The 17,591-nt window shown below is 43.6% G+C and overlaps 1 protein-coding gene across 1 annotated transcript in view; it reads right to left on the reverse strand.

Annotated features, from left to right (window-relative positions):
* Positions 1–2,644: 2,644 nt before the first annotated feature.
* The window catches only part of LOC126252330 (uncharacterized), a 136,763-nt gene continuing 121,816 nt past the window's right edge, over positions 2,645–17,591 (reverse strand). Inside the window, exons 3-5 of the mRNA XM_049953216.1 lie at positions 4,717–4,874; positions 3,389–3,467; positions 2,645–3,290 (exon numbers count right to left, since the gene is read on the reverse strand). Coding sequence (XP_049809173.1) covers positions 3,250–3,290; positions 3,389–3,467; positions 4,717–4,874 — 278 coding nt within the window. The 3' untranslated portion in view covers positions 2,645–3,249. The remainder of the gene's footprint in view (positions 3,291–3,388; positions 3,468–4,716; positions 4,875–17,591) is intronic.

Below are 17,591 nucleotides of genomic sequence, written 5' to 3' on the forward strand. Positions count from 1 at the left end.
TTCGCTTGTTGCTGACGATATATACGAGGGTCAGCCTAGTGTTAATTGCGGAATGTGCAGGTGCACCATCATGCTGATACCACATACGTCGACGCGTTTCCAGTGGGACATGTCCCTGCAGATGCTGCTCGCCGACCGTGGCCCGTGTTTGTTACAACACGCAACTGAACGTCGGAGGTTTCAAGCGTCAACTTTAGGTTACAATATCTCCGGATGTAATTAACATTTTACAATGCAACAAACGGCACTGATTACGTATTTGATTATGTGTTCAGATGTGCTAACAAAACTAACGGGGTTCCATTTAAAAAAACGTAGGTTTGTGTTAAAAAACATACTTCCGTGCATTTTTGTATGGTTTCTATTAACCAGTTACACTAGCCCCTCTCCTCACGTTCGGTCTGTGGAATCGGTTCGTCAGTATTTGATGTGGTTTACGAAATATATCCAGCGGTAACGTTAGGTGACTCACCTTGTATATGCCTAAGTTCGTCTGTGAAAATGGACTCGAGAAGAAACCTGAGCTACCAGTAACCGGGATTTAACCTGCACAGCCGGCCGTTGTGGCCGAGCGGTTCTAGGCGCTTCAGTCTGGAATCGCGCGACCGATACGGTCGCAGGTTCGAATCCTGCCTCCGGCATGGATGTGTGTGATGGCCTTAGGTTAGTTAGGTTTAAGTAGTTCTAAGTTCTAGGGGACTGACGATCTAAGTCCCATAGTGCTCAGAGCAATTTGAACCATTTTTTCTAACCTGCATAACACTGTGTGCATCTTGTTTGAGTGTCAGTTTCGCTGTCATTTAAGCCTTCAAAAGATCGTTACATGAAAAACTTAAAATTAACATTTGGATAAGCTATCTGATTGCGTATTTGAATATGAAAAAACTACAGGAACAAATGAACCTGTTTGAACGAGAATTTACAAGTGATACAGAATCTGGCTTGTGCAACGGAATTTACTGGATTAGAGTACATGACATGTTGTGGTGTGTCAGTGTCTCTGTTTTGGCGCTAAGTTTTGCACTCACCTCTTTACTCGGACTGCTTTATCCATGTGGTTTACAGCAATTCGCAGCAGCAGCAGCGGCTAAAGCTTATTGTTACTAAGAATGAATTTAATAAAAAGTATTGTGTTTGGGTCGTGTTGACTACTAAATAACTTCTGAGAAGGGAACTCATCAGGACCAATAATAGACAATGACAATTACATAAGTAGCAATAATTGCTGAGTGCCAGATTAACAAATTATTTCAATTTCAAAGTTACATTAACATTGCCCGCCCTGTTGGCCGTGCAGTCTAGCGCACGGCTTTCCGGGCGGGAAGGAGCACCGTTCCCCGGCACGAATCCACCCGGCGGATTTGTGTCGAGGTTCGGTGAGCTGGCCAGTCTATGCTTGCGAATTTTACCTTGAATTCCATCTAGTTAAGCCATCTAAATCTCTCCTGGATATATATATGAAATCAGGGCTCGAGTGTGATAAGGACTGTCATCACCGACGTGACGACAGCATGACATTTCTTCTGTCTCCGATCTCTCGACCGACACTACTTAGAATCGCACTCCTCTGTTCCGTCCTCAGATTGTTACTAGTCTCACAACAATGCTTAGAATCGTACACCCATGTATCGCTCTCAGATTGTAATTGTCGATATCTGAGTGATTATGTATTTCCAGTCTTATACAATGCAAAGAATTGCGTTAAGTTGGCTATATGTTTTTTCAATGTAATGGAGGGCTCTGACACACTCCTTATAATGGGTACTATCCCTTGGTTCTGATCAAGGTTTTCGGGAAGTTTGAATTGGTTGTGAGGAACATGCTGAAACCGCTAATCGCCTCCCAAGTACGAGGGGCTTTCCATATTGATTTACACATTATTTTTCTCGTTATTCATGGTGCTCTGTTTGACTCATAGTTATTGTCGCAAATATATATTACTCTGCTCTAACTCTAGGACGTAAGATAATCACTGGAAATGTAATCCCTGCACAATACAGCCCATTTTCCCAAATGCTGTCATTATGTGAGCAGACAACGTGGAGCGTGATCATCAGCGACTGCGCTGGACGACGTTGTTTCTGTTGAAGGAGGGTGGAAACAGTGCGGATATTCACAGACGATATGTCTTGCGTGAAAATGTAATCACATGTCAGCTCTAGTATAATATATTTGTCCAATGAATACCCGTTTATCATCTGAATTTCTTCTTGGTGTAGCAATTTTAATGACCAGTAGTGTAAAATCACCATATGGAGACGACTCCCCTTAAACAGAAAACATAGCCTGTTTACATCTGTCACATACGCACAACCTTACGTGCTAGCACTGGGCTGGCTAGTTTTCGTCAGGTCAGACCAGCGCGAGCCCGTAAGGTGTCACTTAGTGGCCTTGGTGGATGGTCCCAGAAAATAAACTTGTAACTGGTACTGTTAATTTCTTTCCTGGTTTCTGCTTACTGTTGTTGTTTACATGTTTACCATAATTTAAGGAACCCGTGGCGATGATGCCATAAAATAGGGAGCAACAGAGTTTGATGCAGGACATTTATTTTCAGTTTATTAAAATTTGTACATATAGAACAAGTAGACGAAAATGAAGAATTTTTTAAGGAACAAAATAGAACAAGAAGTTACCAGAGTAGATATAGGGAGGGACATCGTCATCCTGGTCAGGAATCCAAGCCTCTTCATGGTTCAGCAAGTTATTCATAACAGCGTGAACCAACTCGCTTGGCGGAGGAAAGGATTTCGTACAACGTTCACGAAGAGAGTCCGCCGCATTTCCTTGAAGAATATAAAGTTCCGGGACCTTGCTTCCCACACCTTTCTTCGCGTACTATGCATTCCTATTTCTCGCATTTTCTTTCTTTATCCTTTCTCCTTCGGAGATACTGAAAATCGTCTACCTCCTCAAAAGTTTCTTGCTCATGTATAATATTTAGCCACCCTGCTTGTCAGCGTAGTAGGAATAGTCTATCTATTTCAAGATTTCATTCCTACGTCTCTCAGCACACAAACTTTCTCAAGCAGGTGAGTGTGTAAGTCTGCAGACGTTCCAAGAAGCATTTTGCTATCACACACCTGTTTGATATTGTATTTCATACAAAATATTTGGTAATGCTGTGTCTCTAGTTGCTTCCAGCTGAGGTTGTTTTCGAGGCCAGTGTCTAGAGGAACGATGGAATCATGCTTAATCCCACGGCAAAAACAAAGTTCTTGAATGCCCATAAACAGTCGTTCAAGCGTATCAGATGACGATTTTCGTCGAACTATTAGATGAAACTCTATCTGCAAGTGGGACTTGGCAACTTAAAACATTTCGTATTGCAACACAATAAAAATCTATCAATAATAAGTTAATACCAATGTTCAATGAATATACTTACCCTTTCTTCCCTGAACGTTGATTATATGGTAGTTTATACGTTTTGTGTATGAACTTCTTTGTCTCAGAGCTTCCAATTCCTATTATCGAAACGAAAACAAATAATTTTATCGATTGCTGCCAGTGTTGATTCCGTGACTGTATTAAGTTCCTAAAGTAAAAAAACAAACTGCGTTCAGTCACAAATCGTGATTTTTATTTCTTCTGACGAAGTATTTCCAGCTCAGGACTACAGATACTCGCATACGGCGTCGAGTGGCTAAGCCGTGCGATCATTTTATTTTTGCAGGTTATACGTGTGTTTCCACCAATACAAACTCGAAATAGCTAACGCTGAGTTTTCAACAATTGCGTCAGTAGTTACGCGCGGTTTTGGAAAAGTGACAGAAAAACAATCTCACAAACTATCGAATACACAGGTTACTGGAGAGGTCTTACTCTATTTTCCAAATGTCTGGTTCACGTCAATTGCATCTGTGTGTCCGCAGGAACACAGCCATAATTTTTATTAAGTGTGTTTAAAATGTTTGCAAGGTTTCGGAAAAGTGGCATAGATTTACTTTCAGTTGTTCATTTAGTAGTTCTAGCTTACTTTATTGGGAATGCAGACACATTTCGAATTTTTTCATGAGACATTCATTTCGACAGACTTCAAGTCCGTACAGCACCATGAGTTCTGTTTTTACGTCAATAAATATACGACAGGTTTCGCACTGTGCTTCGCCCGCCATTGGCTGTCATACGTTTATAATACTTTTTTTTGTGAAATTCCGTCTCACTTTTCCGTGCGTAATAAGTAAAGCCGTTGAGAATAAGTGCATGTATATTTCTGTTGTAGCTTGTTGTTGATAGATAATGCCAGTTACGTATATGCATTAAAATGCACATGCGACATTTTGTGAAATAAGTGACCAGAACAAATAGTCTCAGCGTCTTCTGCGGTATCCGTACTGTCACGTGAAATCTAACGATCCAAGCCTCTAATATTTATGAGAGACACACATGAAACCCAGTAATATAAACATTTACCGAGCTAGGTCGCGCAGAGGTTAGATCTCGCATTTGGGAGGATGACGGTTCAAATCCGTGTCCGACCATCCTGATTTAGGTTCTCCTTGATCCCCTAAATCGCACCTGGCAAATGCCGGGATACTTCCTTTGAAAGAGCACGGCCGATTTCCGTCCCCATCCTTGAAACAGTCCGAGCTTGTGTTCTGTCTCTAATGAGGTAGTTATCGACGGTACGTTAACCCCTAATCTTCCTTCCTTCCTTTCTTTAAGAACGTCTCAGTGTTTTCGGTTTGTTGATGTCTGGATTTAGTGGTCAACCTGTTGCTCCGTACAGGCCTCGCATCCGGTGTAAGCGGTCCCGGAAGGTTTCCTCCGTTTCTGGTGTACAGTTTGCCATTTACAGCTCTCTGTTAGTTCTTCAGCTACCATTGCCATCTCCGCGTCTGCCGCGCTGCCCATCGTTTTCAACCAACGACCTGCAAAATAACAGAAAAACACGTCAAAGTACTTATATAGCATCATGTCCTTTGCGCTATGACTCATGCAAGGGGAAAAAAAAGAAGCCACGACAAATCTTGAGAGGGTCTGGGGAAACGAAGAGTACGGGTAAGGATATACGCCTGTGGCGGAGGCGACGTGTGGGCGGCAATGTCGATGAGAGTCGTAAATAAGGCGGAAATGCGGAGAAGCCCGGCCGGGTGCGGACATCTCGGCCCTGCTGCTGATGAATATTTGCTCCCCGCGCAACTCTTGGCAAGTCTTAATTAAAAGCAGGCGGCCCTGAGGGGAGCGTCTTCCCTTTCCTCCCCTCCCCTCCCCACCCCTCCCCTCCCCTTCGCCAAACTTTTTTTCCTTGCAAATTTATGGAGCGGCCCTGCTGTCCCGTCCCGACCCGGAGCTGCCGTATTAACGTTGCCTCCCGGAAGTGAGAATCACGCAGCCAATACAGTGGGCTGTTACAAAAGTGTTGGGCACACTTCGTCGTATTTTCTTTCTTAACTCAACATTGTCAGCCCTATCGCGAACTGTGCAGGACATTACGACACGGTTAAAGAAATTCAGTTTTCTGCAGGTTGTCCTTTGATAGTGAAAGTAATCGAGCATTACGCGGATTAAGTTTCTTCTTCTACCGTTTTCTTTTCGAACAGACGAAGTTACGTGAAACTAATTTAATTTATTTGTTTAATTTTATTCAGTGCTGTAAAATATTTATTTATTTGGTTTAGATATTTATTGATAAGATCAGATTAGGGTCTTCAAATGGTTCAAATGGCTCTAAGCACTACGGGACTTAACATCTGAGGTCATCAGTCCCCTAGTCTTAGAACTACTTAACCTAACTAACATAAGGACATCACACACATCCATACCCGAGGCAGGATTCGAGCCTGCGAACGTAGCAGCAGCGCGGTTCCGGACTCAAGCGCCTAGAACCGCTCGGTCACAGCGGCCGGCGATTAGGGTCTTGAGTCCTATTTTAACTCAGATCAGAATTATACCGTACTCCTTCTTTTTTTTTGTTTTTTTTTTTTTGTTTACACCACAGTATACTTTGTAACCTCCCAACAAAATACTATTCCGTAACCTTGCAATCATAACGTGACTAACCTACCAATAAAAAATGTGACTCATATATAACCTTTCAATAATTAACTGACTGTGAATCTAAACTGGTAAATTTGGACGTCAGCAGCGCTGCGTCATGGCCCTGAAAGATCTTTCGGAATAAAATGAAAATTCTTACCTCAAAGAAGTCGCCGGAGAACGCGTATATGTCTGCTCCTATAAGAAATTTTTCTGGCACAGCCCAGTGTAATGCTGGCCGCTAGATTTGTCATGTATAAAAAGAAAAAACAGATTTTTCTTTACGATAATCGGTATGACCATGGATTGCAGGAATTAGTAAATTCTTTAAATTCAGACGAAAGATTGTCAATAGTTAATTTTAAAAGAAAGATTATCATTAAAAGATTTTTTAAAACATTTACATGGGACTTGATTAAGAATAGTACAAATTTAGTTGTAAAAAATTAGATATGCGCGTGGCTGCTTTTACCTCATACCACATCGCTCAGGCACGACCGGCCCAACCGCCCGACTGCGAGCTACTGCTTGCTGCTACCGACACTGCTCTTACTGCAGCCAACACTGCTCTCTGGTCTGAGATTCTCTTATAGCTTACATATCGCAGGCAGCGCGCGAGCAATCCATCGAAATTACATCTGTTCGAGTGCGCTAGCAATAAAGTCCTTAGTCATGGACCTCGTACAACTTACATTGAAGTGACAGAAGTTATGCGATGGCGATATGCACATACACAGATGACGGTAGTATCACGTACACCAGATATAAGAGAGCGGTGCATTGGCGGAGCTGTTATTTGTACTCGGGTGATACATTTGAAAAGACGACAGGCGTGATTATGGCCGCACAACGTGAACTGACAGGCATTGAACGCTGAATATTAGGTGGAGCTAGACGCTTGGAACTTTGCATTTCGAAAATCGTTAGGATATTCGATATTCCGAGATCCACAAAGTCAACAATGTGCCGAGAATACCAAATCTCAGGCGTTACCTCTCACCATGGACAACGGAGTGGTGGACCGCCTTCACTTAACGACTGAGAGCAGCGGCGTTTGCGGATAAATGACAGTGCTAACAGACAAGCTGAAGTCACTGTGGGACGTACGACGAACGTAACAGTTGGGACAGGGTGGCGAAATGTAGTGTTCATGGGATATGGCAGCAGACGACCGAAGCGGGTGCCTTTACTAACAGCACGACATCGCCCGCAGTGCCTCTCCTGGACTGTAACCGTATCGGTTGGATTCTAGACGACTGTAAAACCGTGGATTGGTCAGATGAGTCCCACTTTCAGTTGGTAAGAACTGATGGTAAGGTTCGGGTGTGGCGTAGACCCCACGAAGCCATGGGCCCAAGTTGTCAACGAGGCACTGTGAAAGCTGGTAGTGGCTCCATAATGCTGTGGCCTGTATTTATACGGAATGGACTGGATCCTCTAGTACAACTGAACGGATCAATGACTGGAAATGTTTACGTTCGGTTTTGGCTCCATAATGGTGTGCGCTGTGTTTACATGGAATGGCCTGGTTTCTCTAGTACAACGGAACCTATCAATGATTGGAAATGTTTAAGGTCCGCTACTTGGAGGCCATTTGCAGCCATTCATGGACTTCATGTTCCCAAACAGCGATGGAATTTTTATGGATGACGAGGCGCCAATGCGATTGATTTTAAGAACATTCTGTACAGTTAGAGCGAATGATCGCCCGACGTGAATCCCACCGAACATTTACCAGAGGTAATCGAGAGGTCAGCTCGTGCCCAAAATCCTACACCGGCAACACTTCCGCAATTATGGACGGCTATATACAGGGTGTTTCAAAAATGACCGGTATATTTGAAACGGCAATAAAAACTAAACGAGCAGCGATAGAAATACACCGTTTATTCCAATATGCTTGGGACAACAGTACATTTTCAGGCGGACAAACTTTCGAAATTACAGTAGTTACAATTTGCAACAACAGATGGCGCTGAAAGTGATGTGAAAGATATAGACGACAACGCAGTCTGTGGGTGCGCCATTCTCTACGTCGTCATTCTGCTGTAAGCGTGTGCTGTTCACAACGTGCAAGTGTGCTGTGGACAACATGGTTTATTCCTTAGAACAGAGGATTTTTCTGGTATTGGAATTCCACCGCCTAGAACACAGTGTTGTTGCAACAAGACGAAGTTTTCAACGGAGGTTTAATGTAACCAAAGGACCGAAAAGCGATACAATAAAGGATCTGTTTGCAAAATTTCAACGGACTGGGAACGTGACGGATGAACGTGCTGGACAGGTAGGGCGACCGCGTACGGCAACCACAGAGGGCAACGCGCAGCTAGTGCAGCAGGTGATCCAACAGCGGCCTCGGGTTTCCGTTCGCCGTGTTGCAGCTGCGGTCCAAATGACGCCAATGTCCACGTATCGTCTCATGCGCCAGAGTTTACACCTCTATCCATACAAAATTCAAACGCGGCAACCCCTCAGCGCCGCTACCATTGCTGCACGAGAGACATTCGCTAACGATATAGTGCACAGGATTGATGACGGCGATATGCATGTGGGCAGCATTTGGTTTACTGACGAAGCTTCTTTTTACCTGGACGGCTTCGTCAATAAACAGAACTGGCGCATATGGGGAACCGAAAAGGCCCATGTTGCAGTCCCATCGTCCCTGCATCCTCAAAAAGTACTGGTCTGGGCCGCCATTTCTTCCAAAGGAATCATTGGCCCATTTTTCAGATCCGAAACGATTACGGCATCACGCTATCTGGACATTCTTCGTGAATTTGTGGCGTTACAAACTGCCTTAGACGACACTGCGAACACCTCGTGGTTTATGCAAGATGGTGCCCGGCCACATCGCACGGCCGACGTCTTTAATTTCCTGAATGAATATTTCGATAATGGTGTGATTGCTTTGGGCTATCCGAAACATACAGGAGACGGCGTGGATTGGCCTCCCTATTCGCCAGACATGAACCCCTGTGACTTCTTTCTGTGGGGACACTTGAAAGACCAGGTGTACCGCCAGAATCCAGAAACAATTGAACAGCTGAAGCAGTACATCTCATCTGCATGTGAAGCCATTCCGCCAGACACGTTGTCAAAGGTTTCGGGTAATTTCATTCAGAGACTACGCCATATTATTGCTACGCATGGTGGATATGTGGAAAATATCGTACTATAGAGTTTCCCAGACCGCAGCGCCATCTGTTGTTGACAATTGTAACTACTGTAATTTCGAAAGTTTGTCTGCCTGAAAATGTACTGTTGTCCCAAGCATATTGCAACAAACGGTGTATTTCTATCGCTGCTCGTTTAGTTTGTATTGCCGTTTCAAATATACCGGTTATTTTTGAAACACCCTGTAGGTAGCAAGGCTCAGTATTTTTGCAGGGCTTTCCAACGACTTGTCGCGTCCGTGCCACGTCGAGTTGCTACGCTGCGCCGAGCAAAAGGAAGTCCGACACGATGTTAGGAGCGATCCCATGACTTAAGTCACCTCAGTGTAAATAACATCTTTAATGGTAAAATGCTCATCTCTTCAGCGGAGTGATCAGCGCGTTTGACCGCCGTACAAACGACCTGGGTTCAGTTCCCGTTACGGCCAGGAATTTTTCCTTGATGGGAGGATTGGACTTTGTCCACTCAGCTTCGTGATGCCAACTGAGGAGCTACTTGAGTGACAAGCAGCGGCTCCAAGGTCCGGAAAGTCGGCAGAAAGGCCGAGAGAGTCGTAAGCTCACACCATGACCCAGCGTACCGCATTGGATGACGCCATTGGCAGAGGAGGACACGGCGGTCGGTCAGCGTCGCGCGGTCCCTTTGGGTTTGATCACGCAGTTAGTTAGACATTTAATTAATCGTGATTGTTAACAATAACGGAACTAAAAGAAGCGAAAAGATGATTTTAAAGTCTTCTCATACTTTCGCCTCTAGCCAGCCCTATTATAGAAATTTAATAGGTTTCATTTTCCATTTTGAAGTAGTGTCGTTCAATGTAGGAAGGCATGCCGAAAAGTAATGCCTCAGAATTTTTAATGTGAAAGCTGTTAAAGCTTTTTAAACAAAACGAACTTTATTAATATTTTACATCTTTATTCTTTTTCTCTAAATATTTGCAGCGCTCTGCCGCTAGAGTGCTTTAAATTATAGCGTTTCCCAAGGCTGTGCTGTGAGAGGTTAATTTTCAATAGACTAGCAAGAGACTTTGGGAAAAGACAAGCTCTAACAGCAGTGGAGAGTAACCATGTCGTTGAGTGAGAAAACAACGTTTCTAATTCGAAAACTTTGTCTACACGCGAAGCGTCCTCTCTTTCAGCTCGATAATGCCAGATCACACACTAGTGCTGAGACACCTGCAACAATCAGACGCCTTGATTTCACCGTCATCGATGACCCTCCATACACTGGCACTTGCCCGCGAAAGGCAAAGGTCCCGAGTTCGAGTCTCGGTCGGGCACACAGTTTTAATCTTCCGGGAAGTTTCATATCAGCGCACACTCCGCTGCAGAGTGAAAATCTCATTCTGGAAACGTCCATACACTACTGACTTGGCCTCATCCAATTTTCATCCGCTTCCAAAACATAAAGAACACCTTCGAGGGCTTAACTGTGATAGTAGCGGAGCGGCGCAAGCAGAGATGTGTTTGCCTCCGTCAACAAATCACTAGTGGTATCAATAAGCCTGTCTCTCGTTGTGAGAAATGTGTCGTCGTTACGGTGGCTATATTGAGAAATAAATATGTAGACTTGAAGAATGAGGATGTAGAATGTTAATTTCGTTTGTTTTTATTTCAAAAATTTGAAGAGTTTTCACATAAAAAATTCGAAGTCCTCTTTCCGACACGTTTGCTGCAGTCTTTCTCTGAAATTACAAAAGTTAAGGTTTTTGCAAACGTGAAAAATTTTTCCAATGTACAATATGGTCATGTACCTAGGAGCAAATATTCTATTCAAATTTAAAAATCTTGAAATCGAAAAAATCTTGTCAATACTATATTTAATACTCTTTGTGTTACATTAAAATACTCTACTACATACTAATAATCAATAAGTGAAATCGAATTAAGAACAAGTATTATGAAAAACTGGTTGAAAATTGAAAACACTTTGAAGCAGAAGCTATTTCTATTTTCAAGGAAAGAAAAATTATTATGACGTTAAAGAAACTCAATCCATTTGTATACATCACATGTTCCATGGTAAAGGATATTTCGTTCCATAGTACAAGATGGTGCAGGACCGACGGAGTACGAGTTAACAGTCCACACGTTATCTAACTAGTTTAAAAAATATGCAGTGTTTTACTGAGCATAAAACTCTGTAACTGAAGTATTTACAATATTTTCCAAAAAGAATTAATATGTTATACGTCACTTAAATGCAAAGAACTCGCAATATTTACAAACGCTGCCCAAAACGTTACCTCATGTCTCAGAAAAAAAGTAGAAAATTCCAGAAACTGCTTATGGTGGTTTCTAGTGCGCATTCCTTCGTGTGATTCTCAAATCAGTCTAACGCAAGGTGTAACAGAAGTACATAGTCCTTTTCTTTCTTGAAGCCGATCACAGGATTGTACTCGGGTCATTCAGTCTGAAGCACTATGCATTAAATTTCGTCATTCTTTCCCATAAATTAGATCATTTTGTGTTTTACTGGAAGTCGTGAGCAAACACTTTAATCTGTGTGATTACTTCAATTCTCGACTTACGCACCACGTGTATCTTGGAAGTCAAATGGCTCATATTCTGTGCTTAATTAATTTGAAGTCAATATAACTCTTTCATATGCATTTGTGGTTACTTATTTCTACTTTTTTAAGTTGTTTATTGTATATTTACGTGTATTTCTGGTACAACTTTTGTGTGAAGTGACCTTATAGTCACATACTGAAATTATTGCAAATGTTGAAGTAATTTGGGTTTTATATAATTTTCCCACATTTACATTGATAAATTCACTGTTCTCTACAGACAAAATTTCAGGTGTTTTGGCGTCTATTGCTGAATGCAGAATTGGTGCTGCAGATTTTCTGTGGTGTGCATTAATATTCTAGCACAGCGCATTGCATTGATGTGCTCAGTATTCGTAATAGTTCTTGTTGGTTCAGTTCTTTCGAACCACGTCATTATTCAAATAAGTATTATCAGTAATTAGTCATCCCAAATCTAAGTCCAGTGATTACAAACAGGGGCCAAACCCTCATTGCATAGTGTTCAAACAGAAGTTCGTCAGTAATACACTATTGTAATTTTCAAACGGTCTTTCGAGTAAGTTTCGACAACGATCGATGTTCAGTTGTACAGACTATGCCTACCTGTTATTAGTTGCGCGCCATTTGGTTAGTGTGAGCTAATAAGTCACTTTCTTATTCGTTTTAAAAATCAGTTTGCGTTACGAAATTGTTTATTGGTTCATGAATTTATGTACAACTATCCATAGTTTTACAGATACTACTTGTACTTGCCGACTTTTAATAAAGTAGCCCACTTGGCACTTGAGCGACCCTTGTGGACAGCAGTTGCGTGAACCAGGACCAGTGTTGCTACATAAACCATGTTAGCGACACATGTCTGTTCGGTAGAAGTCATTTCTGTGTTGTCTCTATACGATGCATCTTAGGCGAAATCGCACTGTAGAAGAATACGGTGCCTCACAGCACGTGACAATACAGATCTTATGAGTGCTAACGGCCGTCTCTGGCGGGGAGCGTGATACTATGTAGTAGGCTGATTAGGTTTTTATGTTGGTAACGCCACGTAGCGCTTTGTATGAAAGTCAGTCTGTGGCTGGATGGACTCATTGTTGGAATATTCGCTTGTGTAGTGTTGGGCAGTTGGATGTGACCAGCGCGTAGCGTTGAGCAGTTGGAGGTGAGCCGCCAGCAGTGGTGGATGTGGAGAGAGAGATGCCAGAGTTTTGAGAGGTTACTATAAGCGGACGATCTGGACGTGTGTCCGCCAGAAAAAGGAAATTTGTAAAGGTGGAGATCATGAATTGATATATATATATATATATATATATATATATATATATATATATGATGACTTTTGAACATTATTAAGAAAATACATTGTTTGTTCTCTATAAAAATCTTTCATTTGCTAACTATGCCTATCAGTCAGTTAGTGCCTCCAGTAGTTAGAATCTTTTATTTAACTGGCAGTAGTGGTGCTCGCTGTATTGCAGTAGTTAGACTAACGAAGATTTTTGTGAGGTAAGTGATTCATGAAAGGTATAGGTTATTGTTAATCAGGGCACTTTTTTTGTAGGGATTATTGAAAGATTGCGTTGTGCTAAAAATATTGTATGTCAGTTTAGTGATGATCAGAATAAGTAAAGAGAAAAGTGTTTAAGTACGTTGAGTTTTGCTCAGCTGTTTGAAAATCAAATAACGTAGAAGTTTACCAACACAGTCATTCATAATTTTTCTAAGGGATCATTTCAACTATAGTGTCGGAAAAAAAGTTAGTACACCTCGAAAGAAGGCGTCTGTTTTGATCCGATGACGGCATTTGCCAGCTGGGGGATAGTAAATGTACTGATAATCGTTTCAACGTATTACACAAGTAAATAGCGTAGTGGCATCGCTACCAGAACGCCATCTGTGTCTACCACTTAATAGGGAATGCTCACAGCTAGAAGGCGCATTGTGGTGTAAAGGTGTGAAGCAAGCAGGCAACGCCGGCCGCGGTGGTCTCGTGGTTCTAGGCGCTCAGTCCGGAACCGCGCGACTGCTACGGTCGCACGTTCGAATCCTGCCTCGGGCATGGATGTGTGTGATGTCCTTAGGTTAGTTCGGTTTAAGTAATTCTAAGTTCTAGGGGACTGATGACCATAGCTGTTAAGTCCCATAGTGCTCAGAGCCATTTGAACCATTTTGAACCAAGCAGGCAACTGTGCAATGGAGATACACTAGTGCTTCTTACAGCCAAATGAGCTAATTTGAAAAGGGTCGACTGTGGCCTTCCGAGTGGCGGGACGGTCCTTTCGGAGAATTCCCACACAAGATGGACGTGCTGCTTCATTTGTGCAGCGGTGCTGGTATCAGCGGTCAACTGAACATTCTCTCGTCCATAGACGAGGCTCTGGAAGCGCAAGCAGCGCAGACGTCCGCCAGGACCGTCTTATTGTAAGGGCATACACCTACCACAGCACAGTAAGAGGTCTTCTGAGCCCAGACGTGTCAACACGAACTGTTGCGAACCGCTTGTTAGCAGTGGGACTACAGGTACATTTCAAGCCCGTCTTCCACTCACGCCAAGCATCGACGCGCACGGCCTGACTAATACCGTCAAAGGCTGACTTGGGAGACGGAATGGCAGGACGTGACCTTCAGCTATCAAGGCAGATTCTGCCAGCACACAAGTGACGGTCGTTTGCGCGTACGACGTCGACCTGGTCAACGCTGTAACGTAGATCGCATTCATCAAAGACGCACTGGCCCAACCACAGACCTTATGGTACGCGGGGCGATAAATCTCATACACCTTTGGTGTTTCTGGAGGGGACGCTAATTAGCGCTCGGAACGTGCAGAATGTTGTAATGCTCGTTCTTTTGCTGTTCTTGCAACAAGAAAGTGATGTGTTGTTCCAACAGGATAATGCTCAGCCAAATGGTTCCGAGCACTATGGCTCTGAGCACTATGGGACTGAACATCTGAGGTTATCAGTCCCCTAGAACTTAGAACTACTTAAACCTAACTAACCTAAGGACAGCACATACATCCATGCCCGCGGCAGGCGTCGAACCTGCGACCGTAGCGGTCGCGCGGTTCCAGACTGTAGCGCCTAGAACCGCTCGGCCACATCGGCCGGCAATGCTCGGCCATACATTGCCTATGGAACTCAACGCGGTTTGCAAGTGGTGCAGCAACTTCCCTGACCAGTTAAGCCACGAACCCACGCGAATTGTAAATGTTTGCGAAAACACATTGACCTCTTAGCCACAAACAATCTAGAGCTAATAGAGAGCATTATGACTGATACAGGGATTAGTGATCACAAGGTCGTTGTAGCTAGGCTCAATACCGTTTCTTCCAAATCGACCAGAAACAAACGTAAAATAATTTTATTCAAAAAAGCGGATAAAGTGTCACTAGAAGCCTTCCTAAGAGACTATCTCCATTCCCTCCGAACTGACTATGCAAATGTAGACGAGATATGGCTCAAATTCAAAGATATAGTAGCAACAGCAATTGAGAGATTCATACCTCATAAATTGGTAAGAGGTGGAACTGATCCCCCATGGTACAAAAAACAGGTCCGAACGCTGTTTGCAGAGGCAACGGAAAAAGCATGCGAAGTTCGGAAGAACGCGAAATCCCGAAGATTGGCTAAAATTTACAGACGCGCGAAATTTGGCACGGACTTCAATGCGAGATGCCTTTAATAGGTTCCACAACGAAGCATTGTCTCGAAATTTGGTAGAAAATCTGAAGAAATTCTGGTCGTATGTAAAGTACACAAGCGGCAAGACGCAGTCAATACCTTTGCTGCGCAGTGCCGATGGTACTGTTACCGACGACTGTGCCGCTAAAGCGGAGTTATTGAACACAGTTTTCCGAAATTCCTTCCCCAGGGAAGACGAATGGAATATTCCAGAATTTGAAACACGAACAGCTGCTAGCATGAGTTTCTTAGAAGTAGATACCTTAGGGGTTGCGAAGCAACTCAAATCGCTTGATACGGGCAAGTCTTCAGGTCCAGATTGTATACCGATTAGGTTCCTTTCAGATTACGCTGATACCGCTGATACAATAGCTACCTACTTAGCAATCATATACAACCGCTCGCTCACCGATAGATCTGTACCTACAGATTGGAAAATTGCGCAGGTCGCACCAGTGTTTAAGAAGGGTAGTAGGAGTAATCCATCGAACTACAGACCTATATCATTGACGTCGGTTTGCAGTAGGGTTTTGGAGCATATACTGTACGAGGTGCATTCAAGATCTAAGGCTTTTTTTCTAATTAACTACTTACCCGAAATCGATGAAACTGGCGTTACTTCTCGACGTAATCGCCCTGCAGACGTACACATTTTTCACAACGCTAACGCCATGATTCCATGGCAGCGGCGAAGGCTTCTTTAGGAGTCTGTTTTGGCCACTGGAAAATCGCTGAGGCAATAGCAGCACGGCTGGTGAATGTGCGGCCACGGAGAGTGTCTTTCATTGTTGGAAAAAGCCAAAAGTCACTAGGAGCCAGGTCAGGTGAGTAGGGAGCATGAGGAATCACTTCAAAGTTGTTATCACGAAGAAACTGTTGCGTAACGTTAGCTCGATGTGCGGGTGCGTTGTCTTGGTGAAACAGCACACGCGCAGCCCTTCCCGGACGTTTTTATTGCAGTGCAGGAAGGAATTTGTTCTTCAAAATATTTTCGTAGGATGCACCTGTTACCGTAGTGCCCTTTGGAACGCAATGGGTAAGGATTACGCCCTCGCTGTCCTAGAACATGGACACCATCATTTTTTCAGCACTGGCGGTTACCCGAAATTTTTTTGGTGGCGGTGAATCTGTGTGCTTCCATTGAGCTGACTGGCGCTTTGTTTCTGGATTGAAAAATGGCATCCACATCTCATCCATTGTCACAACCGACGAAAAGAAAGTCCCGTTCATGCGGTCGTTGCACGTCAACTTTGCTTGGCAACATGCCATACGGGCAGCCATGTGGTCGTCCGTCAGCATTCGTGGCACCCACCTGGATGACACTTTTGGCATTTTCAGGTCGTCATGCGGGATTGTGTGCACAGAACCCACAGAAATGCCAACTCTGGAGGCGATCTGTTCAACAGTCATTCGGCGATCCTCCAAAACAATTCTCTCCACTTTCTCGATCATGTCGTCAGACCGGCTTGTGCGAGCCCGAGGTTGTTTTGGTTTGTTGTCACACGATGTTCTGCCTTCATTAAACTGTCGCACCCACGAACGCACTTTCGACACATCCATAACTCCATCACCACATGTCTCCTTCAACTGTCGATGAATTTCAATGGGTTTCACACCACGCAAATTCAGAAAACGAATGATTGCACGCTGTTCAAGTAAGGAAAACGTCGCCATTTTAAGTATTTAAAACAGTTCTCATTCTCGCCGCTGGCGGTAAAATTCCATCTGCCGTACGGTTCTGCCATCTCTGGGACGTATTGACTATGAACGCGGCCTCATTTTAAAACAATGCGCATGATTCTATCTCTTTCCAGTCCGGAGAAAAAAAATCGGAGGCCTTAGAACTTGAATGCACCTCGTATTCAAACATTATGAATCACCTCGAAGGGAATGATCTATTGATACGTAATCAGCATGGTTTCAGAAAACATCGTTCTTGTGCAACGCAGCTTGCTCTTTATTCGCACGAAGTAATGGCCATTATCGACAGGGGATCTCAAGTTGATTCCGTATTTCTAGATTTCCGGAAAGCTTTTGACACCGTTCCTCACAAGCGACTTCTAATCAAGCTGCGGGCCTATGGGGTATCGTCTCAGTTGTTTGACTGGATTCGTGATTTCCTGTCAGGAAGGTCGCAGTTCGTAGTAATAGACGGCAAATCATCGAGTAAAACTGAAGTGATATCAGGTGTTCCCCAGGGAAGCGTCCTGGGACCTCTGCTGTTC

Source organism: Schistocerca nitens, chromosome 4 (assembly GCF_023898315.1).
Source record: "Schistocerca nitens isolate TAMUIC-IGC-003100 chromosome 4, iqSchNite1.1, whole genome shotgun sequence".
Classification (NCBI taxonomy): Eukaryota; Metazoa; Arthropoda; class Insecta; order Orthoptera; family Acrididae; genus Schistocerca; species Schistocerca nitens.